Below are 20922 nucleotides of genomic sequence, written 5' to 3'. Positions count from 1 at the left end.
CCCCCTTCCTGTTTGTCCCTCCTTTANTATACCTGTAAAGTAATTTTCATGTCATTTAAAATAGAATAAAATTCTACTATGTATTGATATCTGAATGCTTTAAGGATGGAAATAGAGTTAAGTTCATTAGGGAAGTTAGAGGAAGTGTTTAAACATGTCACAGATGGTTAAATGTCATGTAGTCCTCAGGAATCCTGAGGACTTGACAGAATTTTTCTCCTAAAACTCAAATTTGCCAAAATTATGGTGTAGTCCTGCAGGAATCCTCAGGAATCCTCAGGAATCCTCAGGAATCCTGAGAGTCCTGCAGGAATCAGTGGGGGACTGATAAGTACTGCAAAAGTTAATGATGTGGCCATAGCAATATGTAAAGTTATTTAATCCTTCAAACCATATCTACATGGACCTAGACCTATGATTTGAGATAGGACAGTAGCTATCAATAGGAAGGCATAGAATAGCCTTTCTTGACATGAAAGACAACTTGTACATGATGTCAAAAACCAATGCTGCAGCAATGGCAATATGTAAAATCATGTCAATCCTTTAACCTCATCGCAATAACCTATACAGAGTCAAGGACACTATAAACTATATGTCAACTACAAGCTTTTGTAGCCTCAAAAAGCAGACACTACAAACTTTTCTAATGAAAAAGCGGACACTACAAACTTTTGTAGTCTAAAAGCGGACACTACAAACTTTTCTAATAAAAAAGCGCACACTACAAACTTTTGTGGTCTAAAAAAGCAGACACTACAAACTCTTCCAACACAAAAGTGGACACTACAAACTTGTGTGGTCTAAAAAGCAGACACTATAAACTTTTCTAATAAAAAGGCACACAGTACAAACTTTTGTAGTCTAAAAAAGCAGACACTACAAAATTTTCTAATGGAAAAGCGCAGACTACAAAAGTTTGTAGTGTGGATAACCTTTTAACCTAACCCTAACATTGTAGTCTAAGTCTGACTTTTGTAGTCTTTTGTAGTCTATCAAAAGTTTGTAGTCTATGTCTGACATTTGTAGCCTATGTCCAACTTTTTGTAGTCTATCAGCAAACCTGGTAGTCTATATCTGACTCTTGTAGTCTGTCAGTGTCAATTGCTCTTTCAGGGAATGCACCTTCCTTTTTTGGTCATTTTTCCCACGATACAATATTTGTTGCCTGTTCATTTAGCTTTCTGGGTGTGTTGGAATCATGTTATTTGGTTTTGTTTTCATGGAGAAAAATGCAAAAAACAAAAAAAAACACAGCACTTGGAAGAATCTTTTACATCATATCTTCACAATGGGAGCACTTCACAACATAATTCAAACCGATTCAGGAAGCTACAGTGTAGGGCTACAACTTTCGTTTTTTGACCATTTTAGGAAATTGGTCATGTGATCACCCTCCCAACAACCCATGTGATACATATCATCATTATTATCTAGTTTTGGGAATGAAAGTGCCAGGAAGCCTAATGAGAAGTAATGAAATCGTCAAGGTGCTCAATGAAATATCCTAATGAAAGCACCAAGAAGCCTAATGAAATATTCTAATGAGAATTCCATGAAATGGTAATGAAAGAGTCAAGGAGCTGAATGAAATATCCCAATGAAAATTCTAAGAAAATCTAATGAAAGCGCCAAGGAGCCTAATGAAATATTCTAATGAGAATTCCATGAAATGGTAATGAAAGAGTCAAGGAGCTGAATGAAATATCCTACTGAAAACCATAAGAAATGGTAATGAAAGGGCCAAATACCTAATGAAATATCCTTATGAGAAATGGTAATGAAAAGGCAAAGGAGCCTAATGAAATGTCCTAATGAAAATTCTAAGAAATGGTAATGAAAAAGTGAAGGAGCCTAATGAAATATCCTAATGAGGATTCTAAGAAATGGTAATGAAAAAGTGAAGGAGCCTAATGAAATATCCTAATGAGAATTCTAAGAAATGGTAATGAAAAAGCGAGGGAGCCTAATGAAATATCCTAATGAGGATTCTAAGAAATGGTAATGAAAAAGCGAAGGAGCCTAATGAAATATCCTAATGAGTATTCTAAGAAATGGTAATGAAAAAGCGAGGGAGCCTAATGAAATATCCTAATGAAAATTCTAAGAAATGGCAATGAAAAAGCGAAGGAGCCTAATGAAATATCCTAATGAAAATTCTAAGAAATGGCAATGAAAAAGCGAAGGAGCCTAATGAAATATCCTAATGAAAATTCTAAGAAATGGCAATGAAAAAGCGAAGGAGCCTAATGAAATATCCTAATGAAAAATCTAAGAAATGGTAATGAAAAAGCGAAGGAGCCTAATGAAATATCCCAATGAAAAGTCTATGAAATGGCAATGAAAGGGCCAAAGAGCTTAATGAAATATCTTCATGATATCTCATTATCCTTGCCTATATCTTATGAAAGATTCCAGTGATAAATTGAATGAAATAGATGGGCAATCCTAATGAGATGCCTTTCATAAAACCTGTGGCAGTATACACATTGCCTCTTGGACAGTTGTCATAGATTAATCATAAAAGTGGTAGCCACCAGTCTCCCCTTGGCCCTCTATCAGATCTTGGGCTTTACGTTGATGCCTCCACGTCGTGGGGCATCGGTATTATCATCAACGGCGAATGGGCAGCTTTCCAGCTCTCATCTTCTTGGAAGATCGAGGGCCGTGATATTTGCTGGCTCGAAACCGTTGCTATCGAGCTCCTTGCTCTTTTCTTAGAGTCTCGAGGCCATCGGGACGCCCACTTACTCGTGCACTCTGACAATCAAGTCACCATCGGCGCTCTTGATAAAGGCCGCAGCGGGAATATCTACTTGAATCTCGCTGTCCGTCGCACACATCTCATCCTCATGTCTACATCTCTTACTTTTAAAACTGTCTACATCGAGTCTCATGCTAATCCAGCTGATCCTATCTCGCGCGGAGAACCAGGACCTGCTGGAAAGCAAATGTTCCCACCTTTCAAGCTCCCTGATGAGCTACGTTCCTGTTTTGTTCATGCCTAGGTCAGCCTGTCTTTCCTTTCACATGGCTCCCCTTTTATCTTACCCTGATATCCTACTCAGCTTAGATTATCCTTTTAAATCGGCGACACGTCTCGTCGAGACGACTGTGGGTGGTTCACCCCTTGTTCCTCCGCGCCCCACACGTCATCATACTCTTTTTAATCCTTTCAAACCTCACTCTGCTACATCTCTTCCCTCTCCTGTGCCTTCTTTGACATCGTGTACCCTTCCTTCGACATCGGGTACTCTTCCACCTCTCACAGTTCCACCTCCTACAACTGTTGTACCACTGCTACTTGCCACCCATCTTGTTCCTGACAACCCATCTCTCTCATCCCGCCTTATTAAACCCAGGAAACCTCACACTGGACGTCAAATTTGTCACAACCCTCTACGTCCTCATGTTGCTGCCGCCGATCGTTTATTTGCCTGGGAGACGCCTCATGCTGCTTGTCACAGGCAGCACCTTATCGACTCTCTTCCCTCAGACTTGGTCAACAGTGCCGTCATGTCTATCCGTGGTGCATACACACCTAACACTAAAACAACGTATGCCGCCGGTACCTTGCGCTTTACCCAATTCTGCAACAGATGGGGTATTGATGAGGAAGCACAAATGCCTGCTTCCTATCCTCTCCTTTGCGCCTTCATTGGGGAGTACAAGGGCAGACAAGCTGGGAACACTATATGCTCCTGGCTCTCAGGTATCCGTGCATGGCACGTCGTCAATCATGCCCCTTGGTTTGGAGATGATGAATGGGTCCAGTTGGCACGTGTGTCTGCGAACAAAGAAGGGACGAAGCACAAACGCCCTCTGCGTGCTCCCGTCTCCATTGAGCACTTGTTGGCTCTTCACCGTGCCCTCAATCTATCTACTCCTTTCCATGCTGCCGTTTGGGCTCTCGCCCTCTGTACATTCTTCGGCTGTCGAAGACTGGGTGAGCTGGCCGTTACTACTGCTGCCGCCTTTGATGACAGATACCATGTTCTTCGCTCTGTCATGTGCGCCCCTTCTCTTCATTCTGTATATTCTATTCTCATGTTTTTGCATATTCTATTCTCATGTTTTTGCAGTATTACCTTCCGTACCTTGCGTGATGGCTCCTCCTCTGCAAACTTTCGCATCCCTTGGACCAAGACCACAAAAGAAGTTGGCGCCTCTGTGATCCTCACTGCGCGAAACGATGTTCTCTGCCCCATAGCTGCCTTGAAGAACCACCTCTTCGTCAACTCATCTGTCAACCAATCGGCCCCCCTCTTCGCATATACAACTACGTCTTCCCAGTCAAAGACTCTCCTCAAGCATGAATTTCTGAATTTCTGCACTCAAATCTGGTCATCGGCGATGCTCGCACATGTCCTTGGTCATAGCTTTCGTATTGGTGGAGCTGTTGAACTTCTCCTAGCAGGCGTACCACCAGAAATCGTCGCTGCTACAGGCGGCTGGACTTCTCTTGCCTTCCTACTCTACTGGCGGCGCATGGAGGAGATCTTGCCGATGAGTACCTCAAAAGCATACAGCAAGTCCCATCTTGACTCGCTCGCGCAATCTTTGAACAGTTTCGCATTAACAACAAAATCCCTCTGGCGCTCATCATCGCCTCTAACGGGAACCTCTCCTTGTAATTGTCCACCCATTCTTAACTATCTTGTATTTATATCTCTGCCTATCCCGACCTATTTTGTATTGATATCAACCTACCTCAAATTTTTTTACTGTGCTACGCTATCCTGTATTTCTGTTTCTAGCCAATGAAATCTCTCCCAGAGTGACGCTCATTTGGGTAGTTCCTCCGTGCTGAACCAACTTGCTTGTTGTGAGCTTACACTCTGGTTGGTATAGCTAGTTGGTTCTGCACAGCTTTCCAGACGCTCAGGTCTTGCCCGTCTTCTTGGATCTTGCTATTGTCAATCTAGATCTGACTTGAATGAGCCGGGCAAGTCCTAGGCACACACAAGTTATCCGTGTCCACGGATTTCTTGTATCTAAATATTTGCTGTATTTAAATACTCATTCCTCCTGTATTCTACAGGACGCTAGAGTTATCTCATCCCTAAGTGGAACGCTCAAGCGCTGAGTGCTGAAGGCGCGAGGTGCTGGGTGGTATGAGCGCTTTCGTGCCATGGATGGTAATCGGGGAAGGATCTCAATTGTACCCGAGCTATTTATATCCATCATCTATTCATCAGCGCCATCAGCTCTTAAGAAGACCCCCCTCTCAGGCCAATTACCACCAGACAATTAATTGGCCTTAGAGGGCCCAGATCACCTTAAAGCGCCAGGCCCGAGGTGGGGGGGGAACTCTGCTGAGCTTCAATATCTCAGCGTGTAGGCTGCAAAGTACGCATGGCAAACGATGTCAAGCTTCAAGTCATGAAGCCAGCTAAATTCATATGCGCCTGGCCACTCGACTTTCTCGACTTACAACAACCACACCATGTCTGGTGTCAATGTCCCAGCCCCAGTCGGGGCTACAACTATACGCTTGACCTTGGCTCCACCCTCCTGTTCATCATCAGGCGAGGATTCCCGCCTACCATGGTAGCTACATGTAAATTTACTTGGTACATGGCAGGCATACACACTACATCGTCATGTCATAGCACAGAGTAAACCTGCACTCAAGGTCAACGATCTGTCGACATAAATCAAACGACGAACACCATCCCTGAAGATCAGGTTCCCCATGACATCTGTCGAAGCGAGAACAAAAGAGGCTGTTGACAACCTTCTGAGGCAAATCCTCCTCCACGGCCCATATGGAAAAGAGGTCCTCCTTCACAATCTCCAATAAACCATGCCCACCCCCATGGCCTGCCGAAGCCAGGCCCTTCACTGAGTCACCTAGTATGAGCCCCAATGCCTCAATGTAAGCTTATGCAACGATTGACAACGTAGAAATATTTATTGACAAGTTGGTGAAGGAGTTTGAACTTCAGTCGAAAGGGTAAAACAAGAAATGACAGAGGTAGAGGTAACAGAAGGACGTAGAAATCCGGTTTAACAACCACGTCGAGTCGTGCTCATATGGAGATATAAACAGAACAAATCTATTGAAAACCACATTCAACGCTTTTATGGTTACTGACTATCTACGTTTATGAACCCTCTCACCATCAGCAGGTGTGTCGGGCTTGCGCCGCTTCAGCGAACTATAAACCTCGAGCAGGGGCAGTATAGCAACATCATCATCCAGATCGTATGTTCCAGACAAGATATTTCTGAATGCCTGCAGTAGCTCAAACCGACCATCCGCCTCCGAATCCTTGTCTGGGCGCCGAGATGTGACATAAGCTTCGGACAACGAAGAGCGACATGCATCCAAAGCCGCGCCATAAAGGGTGAATTCACCAGGGAGTTGTTGGGTATATTCCTCGAAATCCGTCTCCCCTTGTAAAACACGGGATCTCGTTTGGAACTTTTCTGTTGTGGCTCCGAAAGAGGGGAAGATCGCCATTGCAGCATCAATGCGTCTCGTGACATCCTCGAGAAGGCATATGTTTGTTGTAGCACTCCAGAAAAGAATCCATACAGCAACCCACCATAAGGATTCTGTGTCGTGGAAGATTGTGTGAATAATCCCCTTTTGCCTGGGGTTGTGGGTCCCGGCCGCATTCTTGGTTAGGGTCGCAAGCTTCTCCTTTATGTTGGCTCTCGGAACTTTCGCCCATTCACGAAACGATGTGGTCGGCTGGTGAGTGGGAAGGATGATATACTCCTGAAAGAAGACTTCAATCGGCATGAAGTCTAAGGTACCCTAATAAAAGCGTTGGTGGGGGTTTGGCCTGAAATTACAGTTGAAGAATTACCGTGCGAACACCATGCTGACCTCGGGCATTCGGTGTAACGGCATACTCTAGGTCGCATAGCTTTCCGTGGCCTTTGTAGAAAAGTATGTTACCACCACTGATGTCCCGATGCACATAATCCTTCTTAGCCATAACTTCGAGTGCTATTTAAATATCATTATCAGATTGGCGAGCGAGTTGCATGCAATTTACGAACCTTTCGTCACGTCGACTAAGGCTTGGAAGGCACCCCTGATGGACCTAATGTCATACATGGAAATGCCCACCTCCTTGAATACGAGACGATAGTGATGTTTCCAGTGATGTTCGTTCTCCTCGCGCAGCAAGCGAGTAATGGGCACAAAAACGCTACTTCGGGGAAGTCCAGAGGAGACCTTGTCTGGGGAAGCTATATCTTGCTCCCTTTTGTCAGAGAATTGATACTTTAAATTGCCTGATGAATATCGAGTCCTCGCAACATGACCTCCTTGATATGGTCTTTCGTTCCAGCACCATCAACCTCGACAAGCCCATGGACCACAAGGGTCAAAAACAAGTCGTGTTCCTCATCTTTGCAGTCCAAAAGAATATTGGCGAGAATATCCCCCTCTAACTCCCGATCATCGTCCACCCAACAATCCTTCAACGCAAGTGTATCACCCTTAAGTATGCCATTGTCCACCTCCTTGACTTCGTAGACACGCATTCCACGACCACAGATGGCATCAGCACCAAACTCAGATATGCTTCTGACAGTGCGATAGATCTTTGTGATAGGTTTTTCACTGGAATCTGTTCCTTTAACGGTAAAGTCGAAAAATATCTTTTCGACGCTGTCTTCTACGACTTTCCTAGCTTTGATGGTTGGATCGAAGCCGAGGTCGATAGCGCTACCATACGAGAGGGCGATGATCAACTTGATGTACTTTTCACAGTCCTGAAAAAAGTGAACATCAGATGGTAAAGGGGGATCAAGTCATTTGACAGCTGACATGTAAAAAGTCAAACGGCTCCGAGTTGAAGACAATGGATCGTGAGGCGAACCATACTCGCGTTGCTGTATTTTCGATGGTGATACCAAAAGCACACCTCCTGCGAGGATCATCCCGGAGCAGGTGATGCAAACTCCAGATCACTTTTACAGCGTTCTAAGGGGTGCAGTGAATGGAGAACGCGTCGAAAAACTGCGGAACTTACGTCGTATTCATCGGCTGCTGCGTCCTTCTTCTTATATTCTTCGGCCCATGTAATACACATCCATCCGGGTTTGACGTATTCTTGCGCTGTGTACTGCAGTCGCCCACACCCATCAGGTTTGCCGTCGTTCCCAATTCGCACCGACTCCAAGGCTCTCGCAGGATCGGTGAAATACTCGGCTGTTTGAGTTGTGCGACCGCTGGCAAAGACTGCATTGGCAACGATCGCATCCTGAACGGCTTTTATCTCCAAAAAGACAATCGGCTCAGTGCTATTGACGTCCTTGGGCACAGTTGGGAACACGCTCCACTTGTAGGTCCCTTGTACTTGTTCCAGATGTCCCTTTTGGACCAACTTATTCCACGTCGCCTGGAAGTCGAGATCAAGCTGCGGAAGAACATGGGAGAGCATTTGCTCAAATGTGATCATGGGGATGGTGGAACCAAGGTTGTCCATAAGTGCGGCGCGAGCTATGGGGAGGTTCCCGAAATAATAATTCGAGGACTGATTGGCTTTGGGACGAGTTGGGGTATCAGAGAGCCTGTCCCCTTGATCCATCGCTAAAAGCGTGTCGTGGAAATAGTTGCAAAAGAGGTTACAATGGGTGGTGGAAGTGATCGGAGTTTGAAAATGCCCCCAACGCGACACAATTGCAATTTGAGATACAAGCGAAATCGTATAGGATTGGCTAGGATTGGAGCCATTCATTATCTATATCATCGATACCATCTGGAACAAAAGAAAACTTACCCCTTGGATGAGGTAGGGCGGGAACTAAACTATAGAAATCATGTCAAATCCCTGATCCAGATATGTAGCATATAAGGCCTACTTACACCGACAGAAGCTGATCAAGATGTCACTTTGACCTGGCCAAACGCAATTTGCGGTGCATCAACAATTTCGTTACCCTGCGTGCGTTTTCAGGGACGACTCCTCCGACAGCACTCTCTGCCGCTGTGATGGCAGAGCCACAGCTTTCTTCTTTCTTGCTGCTTTCAAAGCTATCGCAGCTTGCTTGGAATCCTGGTTAACTCAGAGCTTCTCCGCTATCCGATCATGATGGGATCGACGGTTGACCGCGTAAGGTATTGGGGCAGTCAGATCTCGCGGAAGGATGGCTATGCGTTATGAAATGAATGTGTGTTGATGAAGAAGACATTGAGGGGTTTGTGTTCGACGTAAGTCTTGGTTATGCCTGATGCAACATGTTCCTGGAGTACTGTCCCTTTCCAAATGCTATTCAACCTGCCTGCCGGCAATCATGCTGAACGTTATACTCGAAAAGAATGCCCTAAAATCCAATGCAAGGTAAGATCTACAGCACAATGATAATCAAAAGTTGATTACTGACTGTTGCGGAAATGATTAGAACTCTCCTGCCAGCAAGTCGGCATTTCAGGATCGGCATTCCAAATACTTCATGGCGGTCTGCAGCAACTTGTAATAAGTCAAGAATAACCAACGATGACTTGCCGCTTGTATCTTGTAGGATATCGAGAATGCGCCCTGTGACGGGAGGATCTGACAAGGACTGCTAATATGGTAGTTGAACTTTGCGAGTAATGCATAGCTTTTGAGATTTTACTGACTGATAAGGGAGATCGCGCAAAAACCCAGTCTCCAATGTTACACATGTCTTGAGAACGTGCAACAACATACTTTCCACAGTACCAGCAGGTGTTCGCGTTGAAATCAATAAGGTCGGCTGCATTCAAGGTGTCTACTCCAGCCATGTCGCTCCCTCGTAAAGCGACCCGTGGCTGAATCTTTTTTATTTTTGTCGCGCTTGAGAGGCGAAAGCTTAACAGTACCTATTTAAATCGATGAAATTTGAAGGAATTGACTTGCAAATTTGCTTACCAGCCGTAAACGCAGCATCCTTGGACCATCCAATCTGGGACAAGCCCATCGTCCACCTGCGACTGCCACCAACCTCCAGAAAGTATGTGCTTCACAGTCTCTTGCTCAGCAATATCGCGACTGCGAGATGGTTCGATAGTATGGAACAAAAAGCAAAAGATTGCATTGAAGCATTCAAGGATCTCAGTAGAGACACCCACCAGAGGATCAAATCGAATGATATCTTCTCGCAGATGAGGTGATATTTAATTTCTGGGATAATCTTGGTCCTGGACAGTGTTGTCATGACCCGGGTCTGACGCTGACCTGGCGTCAAGTGACCTGACTTTGATTGACGGGGTCATGATTGGTCAAGGGTCCTGTGAAAACTTGTGTATACACAACGTTCAAACATGAGTGTAAATAAAAAATAAAAATAAAACAAGAAAACAAAAAAAAAAAAACATGGGCGTTGCGCGTTAGCCTCAATACTCTTTCCAAAAAAGGTCTGACCCCCATCATGACCGGTGACCGGTGACCCTTGACCTCGTCAAGTCAGTTGACGTGACCCCGGTGACCGTGACGCGTGACGTCTCTGACCTCGAGTCAGGCTGACCTGTACAACACTGAGATTCTTGAAAGGGTCGATGGGGGCTGCAATGTCGAGGACGTTAGCGGCGGCCGTCTCAATATCTGATCGATCATGAGCCATCTACAAGCGTGTGTGAGCCTGGCTTGGTCCGAACCTTCTTTCCAGTTCATATCAAGCAAGAAATGGAGGGCCATTCCCAAGCCATTCACATAACCACGAGTATCTTCATGCCCGATCCTGCATTTGTGGTACGAGTCGGTTAAGGTCTTCTTCGTCAAGAGAGATAAGAGAAGCCTGTTCAGAACCAGGTTCCTTGTGAACAGTAGGGTCAGACGCGTGGTTGAAAGATTTCCGTGATCTTTCAAATTTCAGCATTCTCTTCCTCGATTTCTTTATTCATCTGGAGTATGGAGATCAACGGCAAGTTTTTTAGCATTTGAATAATAGCCGAGGATGTATGAGTGCGAGGGACGCGAGGAATAGCAGTAAAAGGATCAGAGACAGGTGCAGCCACAGTTTGAGGTGTAGCCACAGTTTGAGAGCTTCCAGTAGAGCTTTCAGTACTAGTGGTAGCCGTTGTCAGAGGAATGTCGGCCATTGTAAAGGTCGGGAAGAAATTGCCAAGGTTCAAAAAATTCAGTGATGAAGGAGAGGATCTTTTTACGCGTCAGAACGATAAACTGAACGACAAGGAGTCTCCTTGTCTTCTCCTTGTCTGACATTCGGAGACTTCTGGGTTGTTTGTACTTATGAGTACAAACGCGAAGTTTCAAGTTCGTTCTGACGCTCTGACGTTATCTTATTCGATAATGAGCTTATCACTCGTTCCTCGTGCTCGCTCATCGCGGAATGGCATGAAGCCCAAAAGTTCATTTGTTTCCATAGCATACTCACTAGGCACCGACCAGCCTAGCAAGATAATCTTGAGGAAGAATCAAAAAAAGCATTCGACCCAGAACAACTACTCATGTCCGCCTATCCCAAAGTTTCCTCAGGTTCTTGAGTAGCCCCGCTCTTTTCACTACAACGATTGCGTATACCTGAACCACAATATCCCATATTGCTAGTCCTCATCCACGTGAATACCAACAGTGCGTCTCAGTCTACTATCACACTGAACCGCCGTAATATGGCCCATTATCCGGTTGCAACTGTGGCAACACATTTGGTCAATGAGGGAGCGTCGGAGCGCAGAGTTGAGTGTTTGCGCTTCAGGGATGTGGATTCCTTCCAATGCGAAGACTCAAGGCCTCCACCATAGGAACGAAAACAGCAAGCCATGTCCACTCTGCGATTCGATGCATATGCGCCTGGCCACTTTTTTGGCTTACAACAACCACACCATGTCCAGCGAGTTCAATGTCGCAGCTTCAGACGCGGCCACGAGGATACACTTCACCTTACCTCCTGTTCACCATTAGGGCGGGGCGGGGATTCATGTGTACGATGATAGCTACATGTGATTTGACTTGGTACGCGGTAGGCATACGCGCTACAGTCCGTCATGTCGTGACACGGAATGTGTATCCGAGGTCGACAGTCTTTCGACGTTGAAAGTCAACGAAGAAAACCTATCACAGCCTCTACGAAGATCGTGTCCCCCATGACATCTGCCGAAGCGAGGTCCTTCATGCTTTTCGACGAGAGAGGCTCCCCACAAGCACTATCGATGCAGGTCCTCGTCCACGGCCTGTATCGAAAAGAGGTCCTCCATCACAATCTCTGCCAAAACGATGCCATCCTCCATTTGAAGCCACGCCCTTCACTTAGCCACATAGATGAGCCACAATGCTCGATGTAAGCTTATGCAAAAGTTGATAACCTCAAAAAAAAAGATTGGTAATGTTTGTTCTGAGGAATTGGAACAGGTTGGAGCTTGGGTGGGAGGGGTGAAACAAGAAATGACAGCAGAACACGGAATACAATCTAAAACTCACGTCGTCGAGTCTCGCTTATTTGGAGAAATATTAACAGGGTAAATCCAAAATGACACAACACAAACAGATCTAACAATGTTTGGGGTCATTGAAAACCACATGCAACGTAAATTTGGCAATTAAATTACTGGCTATCTACGTTTGGTGTGAACCATCAGCGGGTGTGTCAGCTTTGTGCTTCATTTCGGTGAGCGATTTATAAACCTCGAGTAGGGGCCGTATGGCAATATCATTGGGAGCTGGATCGGATATTGCAGATAAGAGATTTCTGAATGCCAGCAGTAGCTCAAACCGAGAATCGTTTTTCAAATCCTTGCCTGGGACCCGGGATTTGAGATACGCTTCGTACAACGAAGAGCGACATTCGTCCAAAACCACGCCACAAAGGATGAATTCCCGAGGGAGTTGTGGGATATATTCCTCGAAATCCCCTCGTAACACACGGGATCTCGTTTGGAACGTTTCTGCTGTTGCTCCGGAAAAGGGAAAGATTGTCACTGCATCCTCGATTCGTCTCTCAACATCCTCGAGAAGGCATACATGTGTCGCACTCCAGAAAAGGAGCCATACACCAACCCACCATAGGGATTCTACGTCATGTAAAAGTGTGTGTATAATCCCCTTTGGCCTGGGGTTGTGGGTCCCGGCCGCATACCTGATTAGGGTAGCAAGCTTCTCCTTCATGTTGGCTCTCGGAACTTTCGCCCATTCACGATACGATGTGGTCGGCTGGTGAGTGGGAAGGATGATACTCCTGAAAGAAGACTTCAATCGGCATGAAGTCTAAGGTACCCTGATAAAAGCGTTGGTGGGGGTTTGGCCTGAAATTACAGTTGAAGAATTACCGTGCGCACACCATGCTGACCTCGGGCATTCGCTGTAATGGCATACTCTAAGTCGCATAGCTTTCCGTGGCCTTTGTAGAAAAGTATGTTACCGCCACTGATGTCCCGATGCACATAATCCTTCTTAGCCATAACTTCGAGTGCTATTTAACATCATTATCAGACTGGCAAGCGAGTTGCATGCGATTTACGAACCTTTCGTCACGTCGACTAAGGCTTGGAAGGCATCCTGGATGGACCTAATCTCATACATGGAAATGCCCACCTCCTTGAATACGAGACGATAGTGATGTTTCCAGTGATGTTCGTTCTCCTCGCGCACCATTCGAGCAATGGGCACAAAAGCGCTAAGCCCAGAGGAGACTTTGTCTGGGGAGGGTATATCTTGCTCCATCTCGTCAGGGTGCTTGAATTGATACTTTAACCCACCCTGGTGGACATCGAGTCCTCGCAACATGACCTCCTTGATATGGTCTTTCGTTCCAGCACCATCAACCTCGACAAGGCCATGGACGACAAGGGTCAAAAACGACTCGCGTTCTTCATTGTTGCAGTCCAAAAGAATATTGGTGAGAATATCCCCCTCTAACTCCCGATCATCGTCCACCCAACAATCCTTCAACGCAAGTGTATCACCCTTAAGTACGCCATTGTCCACTTCCTTGACTTCGTAGATACGTGTTCCACGACCACGGATGGCATCAGCACCAAACTCAGATATGCTTCTGACAGTGCGATAGATCTTTGTGATAGGGTTTCCACCGGAGTCCGTTCCTTTAACGGTAAAGTCGTAGAATATCTTGTCGTCGACGCCTCTGAAAGCTCTGATGGTTGGATCGAAGCCGAGCTCGATAGCGCTACCATACGAGAGGGCGATGATCAACTTGATGTACTTTTCACAGTCCTGAAAAAGCGAACATCAGATCGTAAATGGGGATTAAGGTATTTGACAGCTGACATGTAAAAAATCAAACGGTTCCGAGTTGAAGACAACGGATCGTGAGGCGAACCATACTCGCGTTGTTGTGTTTTCGATGGTGATACCAAAAGCACACCTCCTGCGAGCATCGTCACGGAGTATGTGATCCAAACTCCAGGCCACTTTTCCACCATTCTAAAAGGGATGACGTGAATGGAGAACGCGTCGAAAACTGTGTAACTTACACGGTATCTATCAATGTCCTCGTCGATCTCCTTATACTCTTCAGCCCATGCAACACACATCCAACCGGGCTTGACGTATTGTTCTTGATTGGACTGCAGTCGCCCACATCCATCAGGTTTGCCTTGGTTCCCGATTCGCACCGACTCCCAGCATCTCGCAGCATCGCCGACATACTCAGCTGTTTGGGGTCTAGGACCGCTGGAAAAGACCGCATTGGCAACGATCGCATCTTGAATGGCTTTTATCTTTAAAAAGACAACCGGCTCGGTGTCATGGGCGCTTTTCGGCACAATTGGGAACGCGCTCCACTTGTAGGTCCCTTGTACCTGTTCCAGATGTCCCCCTTGAACCAAGCTATTCCAAGTCGCCTGGAAGTCGAGATCAAGCTGAGGAAGAACATGGGAGAGCATTTGCTCAAATGTGATCATGGGGATGCTGGAGCCAATGTTGTCCATAACTGTGGGGCGAGCTTTGGCGAGTTTCCCGAGATAATTTGAGGACTGATTGTCTTTGGGACGAGTTGGGGTATCAGAGAGCCTGTTCGATTGATCCATCCCAAAGGGCGTGTTATGAGAATAGTTGCGAAAACTGACCTCAGCTTCTGGAATAAATGAGTTGCCGTGTGTAAGTATTAGGTCCGAAGAGGGTCCAGTCATGGTTCATGATCAGAAGTGATAATAGTCGGAGTTTGAATGCCCTAGACGTGATACAATTGGAATTTGATTCTCTGTCGGCCCATTTTCACTATAAGTACTTATGTTGATTCTAATTATATTCAGTTATTATTTACAGCTGCCGCGCAGCGGTACATTTCATACTGCTCACAACAGTCCCAGTGAAACTAGATGATGTATCAAGGGTTGATGCATCTCATCGGAAGAAATACATAGTAAGTCTCAAAGACGATACTTACAATAGACCAGAATTCAAAACGCTCCACTCAGTGACTTTATTTACTTTTGGAGCTAGCCAAGACCAGATTTCAAAATGCTCCGCTTAGTGACTTTGTTTACTTGTGGAGTGTGGGCATCAGCAACACGGCAACAGAGCCATGTCGAGAAATAATCTATTCCTTTGAATAAAAGCTTATAAGGAGATAAACGTGAAATGAAGTCCCAAGTACATGTAAAAATGGCGTGCTATAGAATGCTAGGAAGAAGATCTGGGTCGCTAATAACCACGGAGTCATCTAAAGGCTTTGACCATTTATCTGCAAGAACATGTTAACAAAAGGAAAGGCAAGAGACACTGGCACAACTGACCAGGGCATGCCAGGAAGTATCCTTCCAATGCAGTCACAAAACGCTCTTGGTACTCGATCGGAGGCACGACAGTGACCTCTTTACCTGATTGGAGCCCGTGTTTCGCCTTGTACTCCAACGTTTTCGCGAAGGTATAACTCCCTGTAGAGGTAAAGATATCGATGATCAAAGGGACGATTGGCGGAGAGACTGACCAACTGTATCAACTAGACCACAAGCGATCTCCTTTTTCTTATCGTCTACACCAAGCAGCAGACTGATGGGACTATCAGTGACGCCGAAAAGAGACAGCGCAGACGTACGAGTAGTCCATAATGTTACTCCTAGCCAAAAAATCGGCATCGCTCTTGATAGCTTCACGAAGGACGTTTTTTGAATGTGGGTGGACCAAGATCAGTGTGCGCTGTTGCCCTATTGACAGAAACCACAAAATCAGTAAACGTCTTCAATCATCTGTAGTTGAATGAGCATACCTTCAATCCATTCCCCATCAAACAAAGTCTTAGACGTATGACCCTGAGCCGTATTCGCCTTGACTTTGCGCCCATGAATGCCCTTCAAATCAAAGGTCTTGCTGATATTCTGGTCGTAGAATAGATTCTCCATGACGAGGAGATCAGCTTTCGACTGAACGACCCCCGTTTCTAGATTCCTGATCTCGATAGTGTAAAACCCAATCAGCTTGGCCAGTACGGTGGGCTTGCCGGCTGTTGACTCCATGTATTGAAAGTATGAAGGTCCGTTTTCAATCAGGACTTGACTGACAGACGAAGGTCAATCCTCCAACGGAACAAAGAGGGCTCGAGGTAACTTACAGATCGGCCACATTCCATGCATTGACGAGCGTCTTGATGATGAAGCGATCATCACTCGTTTTCCAGAAGTTGGATTTACTCTTTCCACCTTCAGCCGCCCAATTCGCGCTTTGAGATAGGCTCTTGAGGAACAAGTCATTGACGCCACATCTCCGACGCAAGACATCAAACTGCTTGGCATAGTACACCGTACAACTGAACTTGAGTCTTTTTCCGATGGTCCAATCATACTTGATATGTGGTCGCTCGTCTATGCTGGCACCTTCAGGGAAAAGCAAGCCATGATGCTTTTTGGAAGACGAAGGCGTCGAAGCCCGGGAAGGTTCTGAACTGTTGTTCATCACAAACCTCATGGCTACATTCAGTCCGCTTGCTAACGTGTTGGCGAACGAAGACGACGTTGATGGCGTTGCTGATGATGAAGTAGCTTCTGAGGCCTCCTTCTGGCCATTGCGCTGAGGTGGATCCTTCGGCGGAGGAAGGGGAGGAAGGGACGATGGCCCTTGACTTTGACTTCCAACATCCTTGCCAATCGTTGCATCACTCTCAACCGATATGACAGAAGACGCATTGCCACGACGGATGTGAGCATCAACAAAACCCGAGCTCGCCATTGAATGTGCATCCACGTCAGACGCCATGACAGAAGGCGGCCGAGACGTTTCCGAACGAGCTTCCTCGAGATCCTGGAGAAGCTTCTCAGCAATCTCCTCTGGAACAGCAGCAACCTCTCCGTCCGCAGCTTGCATGCTAACAGCTACATCTGGTTTGGCCCAAGCCGACGGAGGAGCTCCTGCCAGAAGCTGCGAGGTCGAATTCGAAGCAGTGGCGAAGCGAGATGCCAAAAGTGGGGACGGGAGCTCTGCACTATGGTTTTTTTGCCGGAGGACTTCCCTGAATGAAAGAATGGATGTCGGATCGCGCGTATGTTCCTTGCGAGTAATAACAGCGGAATATGGCTCAGGCTCGTGCCAAATAACGTCCTCTTGATCAGGATCAGGTTGGACATTCGAGGAAGACGAGAAAAGCCTGTATCCAGTGGCGGTGGAAAAGAAGGATGATGGTCCTGAAGTGGAGGGGGTTTTTTCGGGTGGTGGAGTTTGTGGTAAGGACTCCTTTCGTGTTATCGAGAGGTTGACGAGCTCTTGGTGATAGTCGGAAGTACTGTATCAAGGAATCAGCCTCGACCTGAACGAAAAGCTCTGATAGCACCTACCTTAAGGTGAAGGCAATGATGCTACCCCAATCCCGCTCTCTGATTATGATGTTTGCTCCTGGTACAGCGTGACAACCCTTCGCCCACCATTCAGGCTCTTCAGCAGACAATTCACCAACAAGAGAAGCTTTCGAAGCCAAGTGCTTCTTCTGCCAGGCAATGATACGTTTTTGAGTTCCCTTTGCGGCGGCAAGGAACGCTCTCCGGACATTGTTGAGTGAAGAAGTTGGGGTTTGAGATAGTTGGACGTAGAGTTCCTGTTCGCTACGTTGTAGGTTGTGACGAAGGCTGGTGAGGAGGAGCGATGGGTCATCCTGTGGCGGAACTACGGCAACTTCAGACTGCTTTGGTGTGGACTGGGATGATTCAGGGTCAATAGCAAGAAAGGATGATAGCGGAACTGCAGGTTGCTTTGGTGTGGATTGGGATGGTTCAGAGCCGAGAGTAAGGGAGGATATTGATGGAACTTCCAGGAGTACAGGCTGCTTCGGCGTGGACTGAGATGTTTCGGAGCCAATTGTAAGAGAAGGTACTGGTGGATTTGATAGAGGAATTTCGAGTTTACCGCCGTGAGGCTGAGAGTTCGGGGTGGTTGGGGGTAAAGGTGTTAGCATCGGAGTTGTCGGCTCAAAATGTTCATACGCATCATCGGAGGATGGGAGACGAGGCAAGGCCTTTTGAAAAGCGTTGAGATCGTCACCAACCAGAAGTTGCTCCTACAGAACCATAAGCCAATTGTTCGAAAGCGCTTTCATTCATGACTCACGAGCTTGTCAATATGATCTGCAACACCTTCCCACCAACGCCTTATTTCTCGCCTAAGAGTTTTCTTATCGTGGTCTTCTGGAGGGTGCTCAGAGATGGATGTACTCGGAGGGGACTTGTCACGAGTAAACTGCAAGCGGGGGACGCGGAATTCAAAAATATCGTCAATGGCCGAAAGAGAAAATGAGACGGTCCCGAAAGCAGTTGAGAAATGCCGCTTGATGTTGAAACGAGACTGTGGTAGGTCTGACCATGAACCAGGAGGGGGTGTGGTATGCTCACAGAGGGCTGGAGTCAGAGTACATATCATGGGAGAGTATAAAAGCAGTTCGAGGAACTTCGCAAAAGAGAGTAAGCTATAGTTATTATTAATAAGTCAGTAAAAAATATGTATTAGTTAGGAAGACATACAATGTACCGTCGGACATCGTGGTCTTTTCCGATGCAGCAGAACAGACGGCGCAGGTTTCCCATATTCTTATGGAGGTATCCTCTATTTCAGGGCTTGTAACCTCATTGTTAACGCGAACGATAATGCGAATGCCACCATGTATTAGGCGCAGTTCATGTTGTCCACGTTTATATGGACAACGCTGGCGAGAACATGGAAGTTGGGACTTTGATGTCAAGTCCATGATAGCTTCGCCAAGCACTTGATCTTCGTCGGGGTTATGAGAATAATATCTATAAGTTACCCAGTGTGGTTTTCCGCAGGAGCCGAAGCCAGGTGTAGGGAGATTTGATGAGGTGGACAAAGCAGTGAATGCTGACGATCCCTCTGTTTCAAGCGATGGAGTTGGTGGAGTGGCAGGAGGAACGTGCTGGCCGAAAAGGACCGAGATTTCTTGTTGACGCACAAATCCATGGATACCCGACATTCCCTTTCCCTGAGCAGCTTTACCGTCCCAACCAAGGATAGTAGGAAGACTGGCCCTCTCGTCACCTTTTAATCGACGGGTAGGTTTTACACCTTCCTTCTGCGCGAGATCGAGAAGCAGCTTTGGAGGCGCAAACGAGACCCCAGGGGAGGTCGATAGGCAACCTTTGCTTTCTTCAAGGCGCTTCACAGCATTGGCAAACGGGGTGTCTGGTTCCCTTTTCGTGCGGCTGTTCTTGCGAGTTGGGTGTTTGTCCCCAATCAAGGAGAACCTCCGTAGGCGCAAGCCACCGTCGAATGACGAGCGAGGCGATCGCTCCTTTGGGGAGGGAAGAGCTGTGAGGTCCAATGAGCCACTACGTCCCACGACAGGATTAATTGTTTTGGATCGAGGAACATGGCTTTTCCGCGAGAAAAAGCTGAAGATGCTGGAGGGAAGGAGAGTATGACGCGGTCGAGCTTTCGTTTCGTCACCATCACGCGCGTTGGGGGCGGAGTGGGGAGGCATAATGTCAACATGTCTGTTCGGAGTAGACGGGGATGGGGGATTGAGTTTGGGACGAGGAAATTTGAGCTGGATGTGTGAATCTGCGAGGAAGTGCTGCTCCAATACCATAGAAAGTTGGACGTAGATGCAAAGTCGGAGTGACTTGCAGAGAGCTTGGTGCTGCAAAGGAGAATTGACTCCCTTGAACACAAATGTTCCTCCAACAAGTCGCGTAGTTTTCGAGTCTATGGTCGCGGCTGCGGAGGTCAAGTACCATAAGCAGGGAGAGTCAAAGGAATAGAAGGCTGCTTACCTTCCCATTCACGCAGTCCATAAAGAACGGTGGTAGTAGACTCATCCGAGTCGGTGACATGCAGCGAATACGTTCCGATAGAAAAGAAACAACCAATGTTTGCAGGTACGACGTCGAACCCACTGTCCTCGGCTGGCAAAGGTGTTCGACTCCCATGAGGCGCGACGCAAAGCACAAGATAGCTGGGGGGAGAACCAGTTGACTCGGGCAGCACGCGATTTGAAGCCAAAGATCGTATCTCCTTGAGAATATCAACGGGAGATTGAGCTGCTGCTGCGGATTTGACAACCTCAGCTGCCTCGATAACAGTGGACGTCGCTGAGCCCTCTTTCTTGTCCTTCGACTTCTCTGCGGTTGTCTTTCTCTTCGACTCAGCGTCTTTCTTTACCGCCTGCGCCTTTTTCTCTAGATGCGTTCGCTTCAGCGCTCTGCGTTGCTTGACGCCACTGAACCATTCTCCCCGAGCCATAGCGTCACCCAAGTCGTCCAAAACCTCTTCCAACACGTAAGCCCATCCATCCCGCCTGCTTTCGATGCCTGGCTCCTGGGTTTGTGACAAGATGTGTCTTATCAGTCGCGACCGGTGAGCGCGTGCGCCAACCGAAAGGGTTGTGGCACCTATAGCAAGTTTCGGAATTGCTGGTAGAGGTTTACTGATGGCCATGACGGCGCCTGAGGAAGGAGGATTCATCTTGTGGGATTCTTGAGTACATGCAACTCAAAGGACCACGCAAGCGTCATAAACGACTCGTGTGGTGTAGCAACACGCCAACAGCACCAAGGCCAATCGCAGATTCGCCACTAAAGCCGGA

General features: G+C 46.8%; 2 protein-coding genes across 2 annotated transcripts; both read right to left on the bottom strand.

The window, feature by feature from the left end:
- Nucleotides 1-6009: 6009 nt before the first annotated feature.
- Nucleotides 6010-11026, bottom strand: LACBIDRAFT_332286 (uncharacterized protein; the record flags this gene model as incomplete). Its single annotated transcript, XM_001886752.1, has 18 exons — nt 6010-6059; nt 6124-6756; nt 6839-6961; nt 7015-7251; nt 7311-7734; nt 7790-7945; nt 7995-8554; nt 8745-8773; nt 8831-8841; nt 8905-9020; nt 9243-9288; nt 9349-9528; nt 9587-9782; nt 9858-9977; nt 10058-10182; nt 10453-10529; nt 10583-10722; nt 10848-11026. The coding sequence occupies 18 exons, from the start codon at nt 11024-11026 to the stop codon at nt 6010-6012; spliced, it is 3402 nt and encodes a 1133-aa protein (XP_001886787.1).
- Nucleotides 11027-12500: 1474 nt separating this feature from the next.
- LACBIDRAFT_295403 (uncharacterized protein) lies at nt 12501-20801 on the bottom strand (the record flags this gene model as incomplete). The annotated part of the gene is made up of 18 exons (XM_001886751.1): nt 12501-13148; nt 13211-13353; nt 13406-14114; nt 14169-14324; nt 14375-14912; nt 14969-14976; nt 15201-15216; nt 15289-15340; nt 15638-15778; nt 15832-15893; nt 15940-16048; nt 16111-16397; nt 16453-17616; nt 17669-18384; nt 18435-18679; nt 18716-18789; nt 18845-20054; nt 20111-20801. 18 exons carry the CDS (start codon nt 20799-20801, stop codon nt 12501-12503), a joined length of 6969 nt encoding a protein of 2322 aa, XP_001886786.1.
- Nucleotides 20802-20922: the final 121 nt, after the last annotated feature.

Source organism: Laccaria bicolor, genomic scaffold (assembly GCF_000143565.1).
Source record: "Laccaria bicolor S238N-H82 LACBIscaffold_40 genomic scaffold, whole genome shotgun sequence".
Classification (NCBI taxonomy): Eukaryota; Fungi; Basidiomycota; class Agaricomycetes; order Agaricales; family Hydnangiaceae; genus Laccaria; species Laccaria bicolor.
The sequence above is the reverse complement of the archived record's forward strand: the minus strand, read 5'-3'. Positions and strand labels throughout refer to the sequence as shown.